This window comes from Dermacentor variabilis, chromosome 9, assembly GCF_050947875.1.
Source record: "Dermacentor variabilis isolate Ectoservices chromosome 9, ASM5094787v1, whole genome shotgun sequence".
NCBI lineage: Eukaryota > Metazoa > Arthropoda > Arachnida > Ixodida > Ixodidae > Dermacentor > Dermacentor variabilis.
In genome coordinates this window covers 68,857,775-68,876,067 of record NC_134576.1, presented here as the reverse complement: position 1 = coordinate 68,876,067, position 18,293 = coordinate 68,857,775, and the positions used below count along the sequence as shown (strand labels likewise).

The 18,293-nt window shown below is 48.2% G+C and overlaps 1 protein-coding gene across 11 annotated transcripts in view; it reads left to right on the top strand.

The window, feature by feature from the left end:
- LOC142592785 (uncharacterized) overlaps positions 1 to 9,311 on the top strand; it is a 29,450-nt gene extending 20,139 nt beyond the window's left edge. For 3 of the 11 annotated variants that reach the window (XR_012830808.1, XM_075704461.1, XM_075704459.1), the window contains one exon: positions 8,404 to 8,542. Coding sequence is in view for 4 of the 11 variants with exons in the window: in XM_075704461.1 (XP_075560576.1) it covers positions 8,404 to 8,512 (109 nt within the window). In the remaining 7 variants the exon portion in view is untranslated. Of the gene's footprint in view, position 1; positions 5,270 to 8,403 lie in introns of those variants that run through there. The other 8 variants (XR_012830803.1, XR_012830806.1, XR_012830805.1 and 5 more) reach the window with 5 other exon arrangements.
- Positions 9,312 to 18,293: the final 8,982 nt, after the last annotated feature.

Below are 18,293 nucleotides of genomic sequence, written 5' to 3'. Positions count from 1 at the left end.
TGTTCTGAGTTAAGCTAGTCCTTACATTGATATGCGACATATCTGCTTTACCCATTTCCGAAGTGTGCATCGTCTTGTTCTTCAATGTTTATTATTGATCGATGTACTTGCTTATTGATTAGTGGTGCCTTTTTATGCTTAAACAGACCCTGAAAATATTTTGACGAATTTGTACGAATGCTCTGTGTTGTTAGGGTAATCCATTCTGAACAATGATTGACACATCTAAGTGCTCTGCGAAAAGCGTGCAATTTATTACAAGGTTTTACAAATGTACATCACTACCCATTGCAGCATGTCACTTGGCCGAGTTGTCAGCCGCAGCTAACCAGGTGACGCAAATTGAACATATGGCTCCGCTAGGGCGAGCTATCCGATTGGCTGCACAGGCCACATCATGGATAATTGTAATGCAATAGTGTAAGGTCCCCGTGACGCAGAAAATTTGATGGTGTCAGACATCGATTTGCGGAATACTGTTACGGAAGGATGACTGAAGAGAGGAAGAAGACCGCGAGACGCTGGCTGCTGCGGGTTGTTGGTGGTCAGCCATCTTAACTACTCAGACTCATTTTGTATATATATTGTAAATATAATCTGCTATACTCCCAACATCCCTGTAACATATTGGTGGACGTGCGGGGTACCATGGCTGGAAACGGAACTCCGCAGTGGATGTCGCATCACCGTCCGCAACACGAATGACGGTGAGCATTCGGGACCAACATCGTTGCCGCCTCCTATGTCACCATCGCATGCTACATCGCTGTCACCTTTGGTTGTCATTGTGCAACCCAAGGATCCTGGAAATTTCTGCGGGACCGATGGTGCCGACTTTGAAGAGTGGGTCGCCATGTACGAACGCGTGAGTGGAATCAACAGATGGGACCCTACGCATATGCTAGCTAACCTGTTGTTCTACCTAAGAGGCATGGCAAAGATGTGGTACGAAAACCACGAAGAGGAGCTAACCAGCTGGGACCAATGCAAAGAGAAATTGACAGAGTTGTTTGGCAAACCAGCCAGCCGTAAAATTGCTGCAAAGCAGGAACTGGCTTCTCGTGCCCAATCCCCCACGGAGTCCTATGTCTCCTACATCCAGGACATGCTGGCACTTTGTCGTAAGGCCACTCACAACATGACAGAAGCTGAGAAGTTTGGGTACATGCTTAAGGGCATTGCTGACAACTCGTTTTATCTGCTCATGTGCAAAAGCTGCTCTACAGTTGATGCAATCATTAAAGAGAGCCGACAATTCAAGCAGGCCAAAAGCCGACGCATCTTGCAACCATTTGCCAGACTTCCCAGTACTGCTGCAACGTCAACATGTGAAGATCAACCCGCACAGCAGCATGCGTCGCCATCAGAGGACGTGGTGTGAATCGTTAGACGTGAACTGGATGCAATGGCACCCGCAGCTTTCTGTTCTGGTAGCCCTGATGCTACCACATTTTCAGTTCCTCTCGTACAAACCATCATTCGCCAGGAACTTGAAAACATTGGTTTACATTCTGTGTGTGCTGTAGCCAATCTCAGAGCTAACAAACGCCCTTTTACTATTTTCGCTCCACCCCAATGCTTCTCTTCACATTATCACACCCTGAATGAGTGGAGAACTGCGGACGACCAGCTGATATGTCTCACCTGTCGCCGCATTGGTCATGTCGCCCAATACTGTCGCAACTCGCCCTCAACACCTCGCACGCCGACGAATCTGAGCCGCTGTGATGGAAATACCGTAGTGTTTCGCCCACCGCTGAGTCTAACAGCGCTGACAACTCTGCTAGGAACATGTGGTACAGCCGCTCACCATCGCCCTCGCGGACACCAGTCTCGTTCACCGCAAACACCTCGACCATCTTCCCATTCACCGCAGCCACGACGCCTTTCGTCCCCTGTGGCGTTTGGCTGCACCCTTTCGGAAAACGAAGAAATGCAGCCCTCAGAGGTGGTGCTGCATTGCCTACTACAACAGCAAATCCACTGTCTGTGCCCACAAGGAGAAGTGTAGTAGACATTAAAATAGACGGCGTACCTGTCCAAGCACTCGTCAACACTGGAGCCCACGTATCTGTGATGAGTGCTAGCCTATGTAGACGTTTAAAGAAGGTCCTCACCCCAGCAGCTGCCCAAGTCACGGTTACAAATAACGAAGTCGTTCTACCGCTTCTCAATTTCAGCCTGTGCGCTCAAGTGATTCCGGCCGGCATGTTCTTGGCCAGCGTTTCTAGTGTTTCCGAATTTGACATTGAGAGTCTGAATGCCGAGAGTGGCTTATTAGCGCCAATTGCAGCTCACAGCTCTGGTTCTTTAACAGATGACTTTGCGAAAATGATTGCACCTGACCTCACCTCTGCACAGGCCACGGACATATGTCACCTGCTTGAATCGTATAGTGACATCTTTGATTTTGGCAACAGGCCTTTAAGACACTGGAGACACGGATCCTATTCGTCGGCGACTCTATCGGGTATCGCATGCAGAAGATCAATTCATCCAATCAGAAGTAGACGAACTGCTCCACAAAGGGATCATCGAGCCATCAGCCAGCCCTTGAGCTTTGCCTGTCGCCCTTGTGAAAAAGAAAGATGGTATTGGAATGCATCATGTAACCGTGCAAATGACTAAGGACACAGAAGGAAACACACAGGACAGGTCACCTCCTTCTGTGTCCTTTGTCGTTTGCGCGGTTACATGATGCATTCCAATATCGACCACCAACTAGCCTGCCTCTCCCTATTAAATAAGAAAGATGGTACCTAGCGTTTTTGCGTCGATTATTGCCACTTAAACAAGATCACGCGAAAAGACGTCTACCCACTACTATGCATCGATGACACCTTGGACTGCTTGCACAGATCTAAATACTTCTCGTACATCGATTTTTGATCCGGCTGCTGGCAGATTTCAGTTGATGAAATGGACCGGGAGAAGACGGCCTTCATCACGCCGGATGGCTTATATCAGTTCAAAGTCATGCCCTTTGGCCTATGCAATGCTCCTGCGACATTTGAACGCATGATGGACTCTCTTCTGCGAGGCTACAAATGGACCACCTGTCTTTGTTACCTTGACGACGTTATTGTTTTTTCTCCCACATTCGGCAGCCAGCTTACCCGACTCGCTGCAATTCTTGCGGTCTTCCGAAAAGCTGGCCTTCAACTGAACTCCACAAAGTGTCAATTCGGGCACCGTCAGATTATCATGTTGGGAACTCTCGTTGACGCATCCGGTGTCCAACCAAATCCGGAAAAAGTTCGCACCGTATGCAGTTTCCCTGTGCCACGTTCTGCTTCTGACGTGCGCTGCTTCGTCGGCCTGTGTTCTTACTTTCGCCGTTTCGTCAAAAACTTCGCCGATGTTGCTCGGCCTTTGACAGATCTTCTAAAGAACACGCCATTCTCATGGGGCCTGGAGCAGGCTCACGCGATCACGGCTGTCATCAGGTTTCTGACCACCCCTCCCATACTTGCCCACTTTGATCCACCTGCACCGAGTGAAGTCCACACTGACGCAAGCAGCCACGGCATTGGCACTGTTCTCGTCCAACAGCAGAATTGTACAGAGTGCGTGATAGCTTTCGCCAGCCGCCTGCTGTCACCTGCTAAGAGAAATTACTCCATCACTGTGCGGGAGTGCTTGGTTTTAGTTTGGGCTGTCGCCAAGTTCTGGCCATATTTGTACGGCCGCACGTTTTTGGTCATTACAGACCGCCACGCCCTCTGCTGGGTGTCTTCCCTCTGGGACCCCACAGGACGGCTTGGTCGCTGGGCTTTGCGGCTTTAGGAATTTTCATTTGTTGTCAACTATAAGTCTGGACATCTGCACAAGGACGCTGACTGCCTCTCACGTCACCCCGTGGATCCCCCTGATCCTGTTGCACATGATCCGGTGACCTGCATGATGGCTTTGACATGACCGACATGCGCGCTGAACAACGTGACTCATCCTTACAGTCCATCATCTCCGGAGTGCAATCTGGCAGCACCGACGGCACGTGCCGCATGTTCGTGCTGCACGAGGGCATCCTCTACTGCCACAATGTCAACCCTGATGGCCCCGAGTTGCTCCTTGTCCTTCCTCGTCATCTGTGGTCTGTTGTTCTCGAACAACTTCACGATGCACCGACGGTCGGACACCTTGGAGTTTTGCGTACATACAACCGCGTACGACGCCGGTTCCTCTGGCCAGGTCTCTACCGCTCTGTGCGTCATTATGTGGCAACTTACGAACTGTGTCAGTGCCGTAAGAAACCTCCCCTGCCACCTGACAGCCAACTCCATCCAATTGAAGTTCCCTCTGAACCAGCCTTTCACGTAGGCCTTGACCTGCTTGACCCTTTTCCGACGACGACTAGAGGGAATAAGTGGATTGCCATCGCTACTAATTACGCGACACGCTACGCAATAACAAAGGCGTTGCTGATTAGTTGTGCAACAGACATTGCCGATTTTCTCCTTCACGACGTCATTCTCCAGCACGGTGCACCTCGACAGTTATTTACAGACTGCAGCCGCTCATTTTTGTCTCGAGTTGTGGACGACCTCCTCCACTCTTGTGCCACTGAGCACAAGCTGTCCACTGCCTACCACCTACAAACTGTCTTACGGAATGTCTTAATTGAACACTCACAGAGATGCTGTCGATATACGTTTCCAACAATCACTGCAACTGAGACGCCACGCTGGCCTATGTGACATTCGCGTATAACTCGTCCCGACATGACACCGCAGGATATTCACCCTTTTATCTCTTGTATGGTCGCAACCCCACTTTGCCCTTTGACACCATCCTATGTTCTGTGCCCCGTGTTGCCACCGAGTATGCTCGTGAAGTCATCGATCGTGCTCACATGGCACGTCAAGTCGCCCGATCTCACTTATTAGCCTCGCAGAATCTGCAAAAAGAGCATTATGACTGGTGCCATCGCGATGTTCAGCTTGCCCCAGGTGCTTGGGTGCTGCTTTGGTCACCATATCGTCAGGTCGGCCTCTCCCTGAAGCTTCTCTCCCGCTACACAGGGCCTTATGAAGTCCTACGTCAAGTTAACGACGTCAATTACGAGATCGCGCCGTTACAGTTTCATCCATCCTCAAGTCCGCTGCCCGTTGATGTCATGCACATATCGCAGCTGAAGCCATACTTCACTTGCAGTTCTTCGCCTACCATGCGCTGAGATGGCGCTTCACCACCCGGGGGTCCTGTTACAGAAGGATGAACGAATAGAGGCAGAAGATAGCGAGACGCTGGCTGCTGCAGGTTGTTGGTGGTCAGCCATCTTAACTACTCACACTCATCTTGTATATATATTGTAAATATAATCTTCTATACTCCCAACATCCCCCTAACAATATCATTCCGAACTACAACCACGCAGGCCCTCCGCAGGATGCAGAAGCGTTACTCAAATAATTCAATTCCTTGAAGTAAAATGCATCAGAAAAATCATAAAGTATGACTTAAACACAATGTGCATTCATGATAGTGCTGGAGTTTAATTTGAATGTACCAGAAAGCATAATTCTGATATGCAAACACTGGAACAATGTCTCTACCATTCATAGAGTGTCGCAGCCCACTGGCTTGCGGATACACTTGCCTCTGTGCATCTGCAAGAAAGCTGTGCTTCCTGGCAAGTGTGGCAAGCAGTCAGAGATCTTTGAATGCTATCGTGTTCCACTCTTAAAAGTGAAGCTTAAGCATCCTCCAAATTTTGCAACTTCATGGCGAACAAATGTTAGTAATAGTTGAAATGTTAGTTAATTTGTTTCTATAAAAAAGAAAGTAACAGAAAGAGAATGCACAAGGACAATTTATCGCTACACTCAAGACTTCTGCACACAGCAAGCGTTGTCTGCTTGCGTTGAAACATGCTTCGTGTTGACGAGAGCTCTGCAGTCAGTGTTGGCATCGATCTTTCCTTTTGCAAGCCATGGTTCACCATTGTTAATTTCTTGATATGTTAATTCTTAATCTCATATTAAGCTCTCTTAATATGAGACGCTTCACACAAACTGTGATGCGCGAATGATTTACTGTAGCTGTACTCTATGCGTCTACAAAATTTGTCCGAGCCGTTTCAGGGACCCTTTAACACAATAAACAATGACACATTAAATGACTCATACTGTTGTAAATGGGCTAATCTGCTATGACCAGGGCAGCAGCATGAATGATACATTGGCTGGCGCTGAATAACTGCTCTGTAGATAGTGCCGCTGCATCATATATGATGCAGCGCTGAAAGGGTTTTGGGAAAGGGAAACAACTACTATATGTTGGTTCAGGAACAGGGGGAGAGAAAATGGAGACGGAAGAATCTGTGCACGCATAGCTTGCTTGGATAATCTGCAACAATTAACAACAAAATGTAATGCAAACAATTAGAATAAACAAGCAAATACAAGTGTGTGTAATGAGAATTTGCTTTTCCAGCAGAGTCGGTATTTTGGCATTTCACTCGAAAAGCCAGATGCTCCATGCACCTACTGTGTTAATGATGGCACCTTCACTTAAAGGGCCCCTAAAACCGTTCGGTCAACTTTTGTAGACGCGTAGGGTACAGCTTCAGTGGAACATTCGCACCACAATTTAAGTGAAGCAATACGTATTAATGGAGCCACAAGCGATTACAAGTTACCCTCCTCCCTAGCCATGCTTTTCCTCAACTAATTCGCCAAGCGATGGGGCTAAGCTCCACCTTCACTGGTTCTGCGTCACGATGCGACGTCACATCGTCCACTTCCTGTTGTTTTGGAGCCCGCCCGCGCGAAACCTCTCCGGTAGCCGCTTGGCCGTCGACCCCATGCGAGAGCTATCGAAGTAGCGTGCGTTGTGAGCATTCTGTCGTAGCGCCGAACGTGTCTGGTATTCCGGTAATCACACACTAGCTGAACATTTCGACGGAACAGTGGAGGCATAAGCTCAAGCTGATAAAGAAACCTTAGCGTAGACGTACGTGAGCTGCCTGATCGGTCTCCACTGTCCAGCCACCCGTTTGCGCAGAGCTTAACCAGCCAAAGAAAGAGCTAATATCGCTCTGACCAAGTGTAAAACATTTTAAACATTTACAAAAACATGTTAATGATGACACTCCTGCGAGAAATTTACACCAGCAGCAAAGAAGAATACATTTTGTTACTTCTACTGTGTGTTGTTGAGCTCTATGCCACCAGGTGGTTGCACCGTGCAGACCATTCACATTTGCGCTTCTGATCATTCCCTGAAATGACATGCAAGGAAACGCGACCAGGCCCTGTCCCCTTGCGCTTGCATTTACCTTACGGGACTCGCGAAATGCTTTTGCACTAGTAATCTTCCGGTGTAAAGTGATGGCTGCAATCCCGCAAATCCTGGTGCCGATCGGATAGCGGCAGTCCGATGCGCTGCAGCCAGTCCGCTCGTCTACTGGCTTGCAGAGGGACATGATGTTGCAGCTTGACATATTGCCAGTCGCTATGTTTGCAGTCCACAACACAACAAAGTCGGATCATCGCTCGCGAAAAGACAAACCGACACTGACTGCGGAGCTCTCGTCAAAGACGGAGCACGTTGTAACACAAGCAGACTACACTTGCTGTGTGCCGGAAGTGCTTAAATGTACTGAAAAATTGTTCTTGTGCATTCTCTTTATGTTACTTTCTTTTTAAAAAAACAAATTAACTAACATTCCAGCTATTACGAACATCATTTGTTTACCATAAAGTTGAAAAAATTATCGATCACGCACACTGGTCAGCCAATCTGATAGCTTGCCCCCACTGACGTCATATGGGTGATTTCCGTCATATGGGTAGGGGCAGCTTAAAATTCCGCTGAGCAGTGTGCTGCGATCGGCAGCGATGTGCATTTTTAAAACCTTATAATAAATTATGCACTTTACGCGGAGCACTTAGATGTGTCAGTTAATGATAATGAAGGACCTACTCTAACGACTCAGTACGTTTGTAGCAAAATCGTCAAAATCGTTTGAGGGTCCCTTTAACTGCTGTCATTACCGACGCTTAGGTTGTGATGAACCGCACAAAATTTAGTGTGACTGTCGACATGTCCACCCATGCAAATACCCATGCAAATACTGTGCACAAATGTATCTGCAGAAAGTGTGACGCACAGAAAGAACGTAAGCTAAATAGCTAACAATAACATATATTGTTTCCAGCACTTGTGCATATGTATTGTTTTGACATGATTTCTATCAAGAATGTCATGAAAGTTCTTTTTTGCACCCTGACAACTTGGCAGAAAAAACTGATAATATTATGAGAAGTTTGCTTTGTTAATTGGCTGAATTGGCAGCATGTGCAAGGGCTTGACTCCCATTCGCTCTCACTTCACTAAATTATTAGCACAAGCATCTGTGTTCTTTGATTTGGCTTAAGGCAATTTTGTTTCTCTGTGCAGGTTCAAGGGACTCTACCTTTCAGACAACTACCGAAGATGGTGGCAGGTCACAACAGGGACTCCTCTGCCGCTGTACTCTCTGTTATTACGAAGCAGAAACACTGTTTGATCTGGAAAAACACGTCGAAATCCATAAAGACGAGCGTACATTTCAATGTGATTTCTGCCCTCAGAGCTTCTGGCGAAAGGACAGACTCATGGTACACCTACGCTCCCACACAGGCGAGAAGCCATTTCAATGCCCTTCATGCCCTCAGAGGTTCTCGCGCAAGGATAACATTAAGCAACACCTACGCATCCACACAGGCGGCCGTCCCTTTGAGTGCCATTTCTGCCATAAAACTTTTGCACGTGACTACAGCCTCAAGCTACACCTACGCACCCACACGGGTGAGCGACCATTTCAATGCCATTTGTGCCCTCAGACCTTTACAGTGGAAAGCCACCGGAAGCAACACCTACGTACCCACACAGGGGAGCGCCCATACCACTGCAAAATCTGCTGCATGTCCTTTGTGCAGTGTGGTCACCTGAACACTCATATGAAAACACAGCACCCAGACGCCACTTTGTAGGTGACTTGCTGGGTTAGTTTGCTCTATGTATTAAGGGCCGTCTGAATTGCAAATCTAAATCTGTTTATTCCGGTGAACGACTGTCTTGTGCATCAGGATGCACAAGTGTTGCGATATGTTCTTATATGTTGAGCTGCCAAGTAACATAGCAGGATGTTCGAGCATCACTGAACAAGTGGCAGGGACACATGTTGGAGTAACATTGCTTAGATTACAGCTGTGTTCATGTGATATCCCTTCATGTGAAGGCACAATAAGTTGGACTCGATCTTACCTGTACTGTGTGTATAAAATACTCATGTTTGCAATAAAATAGTGATGATCAATTTTGAATGTAGACCTCTCATTTGGACTTACTGATGTCCTCAAATTGTACTGCTACTTAAACGAACATCATTGTGAGTGAAATGGCCCTTCGTCATATTTTGGCATTGCCAACAGACAAGTGTGGTGCATAGGTCACACAATGGCAATCGTCTCAGTAAAATATGAGACCATTCAGCACAAAGATAGCTGAAAATCAGCGAGTGCTTTAATTATGCAGGGTATAAGTTTGAGTGACTTTTTTTTTAGCGGCCACAACTTGAAACTGGGCTACACATGGTACAATTTTGGCTGTGACACGGCGTCCTACACACTGGAACGGCAAGTGGAGCCAAGGCATCTTGCCGTGCCGTAACACCGGATTGGACACCTTGTGTGCAACAATTTAGTAGGAGACACACAGTATGTTTTGGCGTCCAATACGGCGTCTGATACGACCGATAGGCAGCTGCATCCTAGCCCTTATGGCATGGGCTGCTGCTGCGTATTGCGCCGCTGAGCGCCGTAGTCTACTGTAGTCTCAGTCATAGAAAATACCTGTATGCGCCCACCAATAAGTACATAGGTGCATTGTTATTTTGGAGCTAAGCAGTTTTTTTTCAAGTTGTCAAGAATTTAAGCAGTATAGGTGCACTCATAGAAGACCCTATTTTATCGTCTTGTCGGCATTTTTCTCTACATCGACCATTCCTTTTCTGCACATTGTAATTTGAAAAGTTAGCGATAACCAGCAATCCTGTCTCGTGTTTATGTCATGTTGTGATTTACGAATATTCTCTGTAGAAGACGCACTTAAGCAGGGGGAACCCTGTTGAAACAAGAGGTAATTCATGTGAGATTTCACCATCCTATAGTATATTCACTTTAGTGAAATCTGACTAATATGAAGACGTCAGTTCAATCTTCAGTCTTCAGCAGAGTAGCGGAGCGGTTCTTTCCATTCCATTCCTCTTATTCCAGCGAACAAAACACTTTCTCTTTGTCTAGTTGTGCCTTGTGTGCATGGTAACAAAAACATTTTTAAGCTCTTCACAGGGTGTGCAATAATGTTACATGCTATCTTTTTTTCACACGGGAATGCACACACATCGTGGACTTTTATTTCAACAGCGTCCTGCTGCCTGTAATCTCTAATATTTGCTGTTTTTAAAAAGAGCCGTTTTCAAATTTTGGTGTCAGGAAATCTTTCTGCCTGTCAGTGGTGGAACTTCAGTGGCCGAGAACAGTGCGAAAGCGCAACCACATCTCAAGTCGCGGTACAAGCATAAATAAATTAAATAATAACCGTACCGGTCCGCAAAATGCGGACCGGTACGTAAGAGTCAAGTCCATCCAAGTCAACAGGGTAACCCACGAGGTCAGCGCATACGAAGCCGCCCCAGATAATACCACCAAAGGGGTCATCAGAGGCATCCCTCTCACCGATGACGCCAGACAAGTCGATGCTAACATCATAAATGACCGTAATCCTCTAGCCCTGGCAGCAAAGCGAATCGGTTCCACCACGACCATCGTCATTGCCTTCGACGGACCTGACGTACCATACATGGTTCGGTATGGCGCAACACTAATCCCATGCTCCCTGTACCGCAAGCAGATCGATATCTGTTACCACTGCGGCCGTCTCGGGCACCGCATGGACGTTTGCCCGTTCCCTAATAACAAGATCTGCCGGGGCTGCGGAGCTCGCAACCCAGATCAAGATCATCAGTGTACACCCAAGTGCATGTTGTGTGGTGGACCCCACCCCACAGCGGACAAAGCTTGTACTGCCAGATACAAAACGCCGTACGTTATACGAAGACGCCTCGGAGAACGCCGAGTAGCACAGCATTCAGCCCTTCAATCAGAAGATTTCCCGTCCATGGAGACCAAGCACCGGTCCCGGTCCCGCTCCCTCTCCAGACCGAGGTCGGACCAAGGCCGGTCCAGATCAAGATCCACGTCGACTCCAGGAGCCAGATATACCTCAGAAAAGGTGAGCTTCACAGAGGCCCTGACGGGTGTCTCGCGAGAGGGTCACGTAAAATCCCCCCCACTGCCTAAACCCAACACAGACAACACAGACATCGAACACCTTAAGAAAGAAAACGCAGTTATGCGTGATTTAATCCAAAAGCTTACCCAGGAGGTTCACAGCCTCAAACAACCCAAAACCCAACCCGCACCTAACACCCCAGAACCCGCTACCAACAGCCAAACCGAAGAACTCTCAAGACCAGCCCCAAAAAAGCGAGCCCTCCAAGAAGGAGCTCAGGGCCAAGTACGCTCCGAGGTCAAGGATATGCTCGTAACACTCCAAAGCACGGTGGAAACTTTACAGAATTCTCTAATCGCCCTTATGCACAGAGTCACCGCGATGGAAGCTAATATTCAAACCATTTTCACACACACCGCTTCCACCGCTCAAACCGTAGCCATGGACACCACAGGAACCGTCGCCGCCACCCTGCCAGCTGTGGCATCCCCTATCCTTCATCATGGCCCACACTAAAACTGACACAACATTGTGGCAGTGGAACTGCCGAGGCTACCTCCATAAACAACCCGTTCTCCGTCAACACCTCCGTACTACTGCATGTCAACCCGACGTAATCTTGCTCCAGGAAACGCACAATACTCCGGTCAGCCTTCCAGGATATCACTCTTTCACTGCGAACAACGCTCCACACGGAGTCTCCACACTCGTTCGAAAAAGAATTACCGCAATCGAACACGATCTCAACGATCGGCGCACCAAACAGCTCTTCATTGAGCTCATCCCGCACAGAAAATGAAAGGAAGGAATATTTATCCTCAATATCTACAATACTCCATCTCAACGCCATAGCCGATTTCTAACCCTCTTCAAAAAGGCCCTTAACATCGCAGGCAGCAGCCCCCTTATCATCGGAGGTGACTTCAATCTCCCGCACACAGGATGGGGTTACAGACACAGCTCTGCTGCAGGTCGTAACTTATGGCAAGACTCCCATGATATCGGGCTTACACTCATTACTGACCCAGCCTTCCCCACTCGCCTTGGCACTTCTACTGAACGAGACACGACGCCAGATCTCACTTTCACCAAAAACGCAGACAACGCCCATTGGCGCAACACCCAACACGACCTCGGGAGTGATCACTCTATCATCGAAATTACTCTCCCACACCTACCAGCCGTTATGAGAAGAACAAGGGACTTTACTTGGACGGACTGGGATGCGTTCCGTAAACGCTGTGTAACAGCAACGACGGACACTCCCATTACCGACATAGAATCATGGTCATGCGATCTACTGTCTGATACTAAATCGGCCACCCGCATTATCACAACAGACGCCGCGACTGAGCGCATGGACAGTAGACTCGCCCACCTTATCGAGGCCAAATCATCCATCCTCTCTAGATGGAAGGGGCAACGGCTCAATAGAAGACTCAGACGGAAGGTCGCACTTCTCAACAAGGAAATTGAAGCTCACTGCCGCGTTCTAAGTCAACAACAATGGACAGAGCTCTGTCACTCTCTAGACGGGCAACTCCACCACCCCCGCTCGTGGAAAATCCTCAAACATTTGATTGATAGCACCGCCACCCACTCATATCAACAAGATCGCCTCACCAAGCTTTTATTCACAGAAAGCAAGACGCATGGCCAGGACCACGTTAAGAATACCTTATGTCAAAAGTACGTCCCATCTGGGCCCACTCAACCTCACGGCCCATACACAGGGACCTCCAACCCTGAACTTGATGAAGATTTCAGCGTGGCAGAGATTCATGCTGCCCTACATAAGCTGAACAGCCGTTCGGCGCCAGGCCCAGATGGTGTTACGAATAAAACACTAAGAAATCTAGATGACCCCTCGGTGCAACAACTCACCGAATACATCAACAACTGCTGGCGCCAGGGATCCATTCCCCCGACATGGAAAACGGCCAAAGTAATTCTCATCCCCAAACCCGGTAAGCCATCTAGCCTCGCCAATCTCCGGCCCATATCGCTAACTTCATGTGTAGGCAAGGTCATGGAGCACGCACTCCTAACCCGTGTAAACACTCACCTCGAAGACACATGTGCTTACCCCCACTCGATAATTGGCTTTAGACAGCATCTTTCCACCCATGACGCTATGCTCCAACTTCAGCATCAAATCCTAGATGGAAAATCCCGTCACACGAAGGCGATCTTGGGCCTCGACCTCGAGCGCGCCTTCGATAATATAAGGCACTCCACCATCCTCGAGCGCATCTCCTTGCTCAACCTTGGAGAACGCACTTACAACTACGTAAGAGACTTTCTATCCAATCGGAAGGCCTTCCTGTCGGTCGGAGACATTCGATCGGAGGAACTCTCCCTCGGCAGCACGGGCACACCGCAAGACTCTGTCATTTCCCCAATACTGTTTAATCTGGTTATGCTCGGATTAGCACAAGAACTACAAAAACTCGACGGCATTGAACACACCATATACGCCGACGACATTACAATCTGGGCTGCAAAGGGCAGTGACGGCCAAATCGAAACTGCCCTACAAGACGCCATTGACGTCGTAGAAAATTATCTTGAAGGCACGGGACTCCGCTGTTCCCCTGAAAAGTCGGAGCTTCTCCTATACCGCCCCACACTCCGTGGACGCCCCCCGTGGGGCTCCACGACTAAACGCCAATACGAGGAAATAGAGCTCAACCTGAGGGATGGAAGACCTATACCCGTGGTCCCTTGCATCCGCGTTCTTGGTATGACCATAGAAGCCAACGGAGCTAACTCTACGGCTATCTCAAAGATCCTTCGACAGACCGCCAATACATCCAGACTCCTGAAACGAGTGACCAACCGGCGAGGGGGTATGAAGGAAGAAAGCCTCATCCGCCTTGTCCAATCTTTTATCGTCTGTCACATTACTTATGTTGCACCCTTTCTCAACTGGTACAAAGCTGAAAAGACTAAACTGGACATCATCATTAGAGGAGCCTATAAGCAGGCCTTAGGACTACCCAACCACACCAGCACGGAACTTCTACTTCAATTAGGTATCCACAACACGCTGGACGAGTTAATCGAGGCCCAACGTCGATCTCAACTAGAGCGGCTTACTCTCATGGAAACGGGCCGCAGCATTCTAAACAAGCTTAATATCACCTACCACCGTCAACATGGAGACAAACACCCAATACCACGCGACATTCAGCAATGGATACACGCCGACCCTATTCCGAAAAACATGCACCCAGACTACAACAAAGAACGCAGGAAGGCACGAGCTACTTCCCTCATCAAAGCTTACGCCAACACCGCGGGCGTCACCTTCGTCGACGCAGCTGAGTACCAAGATGGACGGCGCTTTGCGGCGGTTACCACAGTAGGCGGCTTGCTCCGACATGCTGCCAGCATTATTACCAAAAATGCCGAGACGGCCGAGGAAGTGGCCATCGCCCTGGCCACTCTTGACCCAGCCTGTCACACCATACTGAGTGATTCTCGCGCAGCAGTCAACAACTACATCAAAGGTCGTATTTCTCATCAATCACTCCGTATCTTACGACAAGCCCCGCATTCGCCTGAAAATCAAGTCACCCTCGTCTGGATCCCAGCACACGCCGGCGTTGTCCACCCGCACCTCACCAACCTCAACGAGGTTACACACTCCGTAGCACGAGGACTAGTCAACCGTGCCGGAGACGGTGCAGGTGCACCCGCAGGACGCGACCGCCTTACAAGATACAACGACCTTGTAAAGTCATTTTACCTCGCAAGAAGAACCTTCCCCACCCCTCACCGCAAGTTAAACAGGGCACAGGCAACCACCCTTCGCCTGTTACAGACGAATACATACCCCTCCCTCACACGCTATCACACTATATACCCCGACATCTACCCGAGCCAGACGTGCAAGGTCTGTAGAACTGAATCGGCAACACTCCCTCACATGCTATGGGAGTGCAAAGATCAATACCAAGACCTTAATCCCGTGACCCTCTCGTCGAGATGGCACGCCGCCCTGCGCAGCTCCCATCTCGACGACCAACTCTGGGCGACCCAGCAGGCCTACGAAGCGGCGAAGAGGCAAGACCTCGACGTCCCATCGTGGGAGGCCTAGGCCCAGCCGACTGAACTGCTGGTCGTCATTAAAGTTTACTCTCTCTCTCTCTCCAGGAAATGCTTTTTATTCAAGTTACAGTACAAAATAATCTTGCACCTCTGTGCATGGATCAGGCTAGATTATTCTGTCGCTTTGGTGGCCAACATTAAAAAGAGACGCGTCAACAGGGTTTTCTTTGGGGGGGGGGGGGGGTTGTAATCTTTCTTGTTTTACATTTACCGGCATATTATTGGGCACCATATTTTCCAGCACACTTCTCTGGCCGCTTGTTATCCTGCCTTCGGGATGCTCGCCAATGCACGAAAAAACATGGTACGCATTCCAAATCACCGTGGACTCGCGCAAGGCACACGCTTTCGTGATGCTGTTCTTGACCTTGATTCTTGTGTCGTAGGTCAAGCATGCTCTTGCTAAACTGAATTACTCTTGACAACTAAAACTTGCTCACTGGAACACTTTTTATCGAAGCCAAGAAATGCATTTGACATTAAATAATCTACTTCAGAAATACTTAAAGGTACTTCAATGAATTCAGCAAAAACAGAATTATTGGCAGTCAAAGATTGCCTTTTCCTGCCTGATCCTGTTCGCACTGCTACCGCTCCTTCAATGCCTTGCACTGTGAAGGCTACGGCAAAGTGGGGGCAACAAAAGTAATGGCAACAGATTTTTCAGTCCATAGGAAGAAAGACTGTTGCATGCGTAAGCTCTTCTGAATTATTTTGCTGCAGGAAAACTGAAAATAGGGGCTGTTGTGCAGACTCCCCTCGTTCTTATCAAATGCACGAAGGAGGTCATTTATGCGCAGTAGTTTCTGTTTGTTAAATAAGCAGGTTTGCAGGCTGTATAAGCCTGCAAATTTGCTGTCTCAATTTATGTAAAGCGATTGATTATTTGGGAAATCTCGTCATGTTTGGATTCCCTTAACATGTTCACTGCGGCATGGGTTTCGGGAGGGTTATAGCTAATGTGGCCAAATTCCTCGGACACAGAAGCGAGACAAGAGCAGGGGGGGGGGGGGGGGTCGAAGGTAGAAATGAGAATAAGAATTCATTTCAAGTACACGAGACTATTGTTCTGGCCCGTGTTTTTCTTGCTGTCACCCGCCGTGGTTGCTCAGTGGCTATGGTGTTGGGCTGCCCAGCACGAGGTCGCGGGATCGAATCCCAGCCACGGCAGCCGCATTTCAATGGTGAAATGCGAAAACACCCGTGTGCTTGGGTTGGGTTTAGGTGCATGTTAAAGAACTCCAGGTGGTCAAAATTTCCGGAGTCCTCCACTACGGCATGCCTCATAATCAGAAGGTGGTTTTGGCACATAAAACCCCATAATTTAATTAATTTTCTTGCTGTCGTCCGTTGTCTTTTCCATGCTATTTAATGATGTCTCAAGTGTGTAATGAGCACCAACAAGCCCAACTGTCTTCTCTAATTGTGCTGCTTTCTAATTTATTCAAAGTTTTGTTGATGTGAAGGGACACGCTTTTTGAAGCCATTCAGTAAATATGCGCTTGCATTTTGGCATTATTTCAGGTGCTTCCAATGCCACATGCATGACATGCAAAATGGCATGAAGACAGCGTGTTTGGGATGCTTCGGCTTGGCTACGGCTCATTATCCAATGCATTGAGAAGTTCATTGTAGCTGGACAGAGGGAACGGGAGAGCGGGGGGAGTGGGGGAGGTACCAGCCATAATTACTTGTGCTTTCTAGGAGGGGTGGGATTTTATCACAGTTAGGAAAGCAAAACCGTTCGCATAGCCTCAGGTGAGTGATCATAATTGAGCTTTGGTCAGCAGAAGCACCGTTCTGACTAATCACACAAGCACAAAAGAATGGTTGGCTTTCTGAAACTATATAAATTCGCAGGTGCTGCCATCTTGGTTATGGGAATTGTTCTACTGCGTGGCTGTTCAGAGCTTTCCTGCAGTGAAGTGAAGAACAGACTGACCTGCTAAGTAGGCAACGCACACTTCAGCGCAAACCACACACAGACGTAGACGGACGGGACACATTGCTGTGTCCTGACCTATCTGCCTACGTCTGTGCGTGGTTTATGCTGAAGTGTACATGATACCATCAACTAGCCCAACAGGCTGTCCTTTAAGTAGGAGAATTGGGAGAGGTACATCTGTAGTATAAATTCATACACTCATGAGACGTAAGTGTGGGACAGGGTAAGTGAAGTAAACCGGCTGGCAGCCCCATTCCCTACCCTTACCAAATTCCCAACGCGACAGCCTGGAAGAGCAGGGAGATTTTCTGATTGAACACTTCGAATACATGTCTAGTGCATCACACGGCACGGAAACTTTCTTGAGGTTTAAAGAATGCACAGAGCGACAGCCTCTTGAACGCAACTGTGCACAAAATTAGGCTTGCAACCGCCCATAATGCGCCCACACAGAACTTAAGACTTCTCTCAATTGTTGCAACAGCTCGGAACCAAGTGGCGAATGTATCGTGTATGAAATGATTCCGTGCCTACACTCTGTAACACGGAAAAGACTCCGCTCTATTTTCAATGCTATATGGGTGACTGGGTACATTCCATCCTGGAAAGAAGCTATTAAGGAGCCTTCCTTAGCCAGTACAGACCAATAGCCTTGACAATTTGTCTGTCCTAGCTTCTTGGAAAAATGAAAACTGGCACCTAATCTATCTTCTAGAAAGCAACAAAGCACTAGATCCTCTCCAGTGCGGCTTCTGTAAAGGGAGGGCAACAACAAAACACCTTGTCTGCATTCAGGCATACATTAGAGATGCATTCATACACATAAACTTCTTCCACCATGTTTTTTGGTTTTGCAAAAGCTTACGACATGACATGGCATTTCAGAGTTCTCAGAGATATTTCCACCAGGGGTGCCCTTGGCAGCATGCTAAATGCAATCGAAAACTACCTTTCG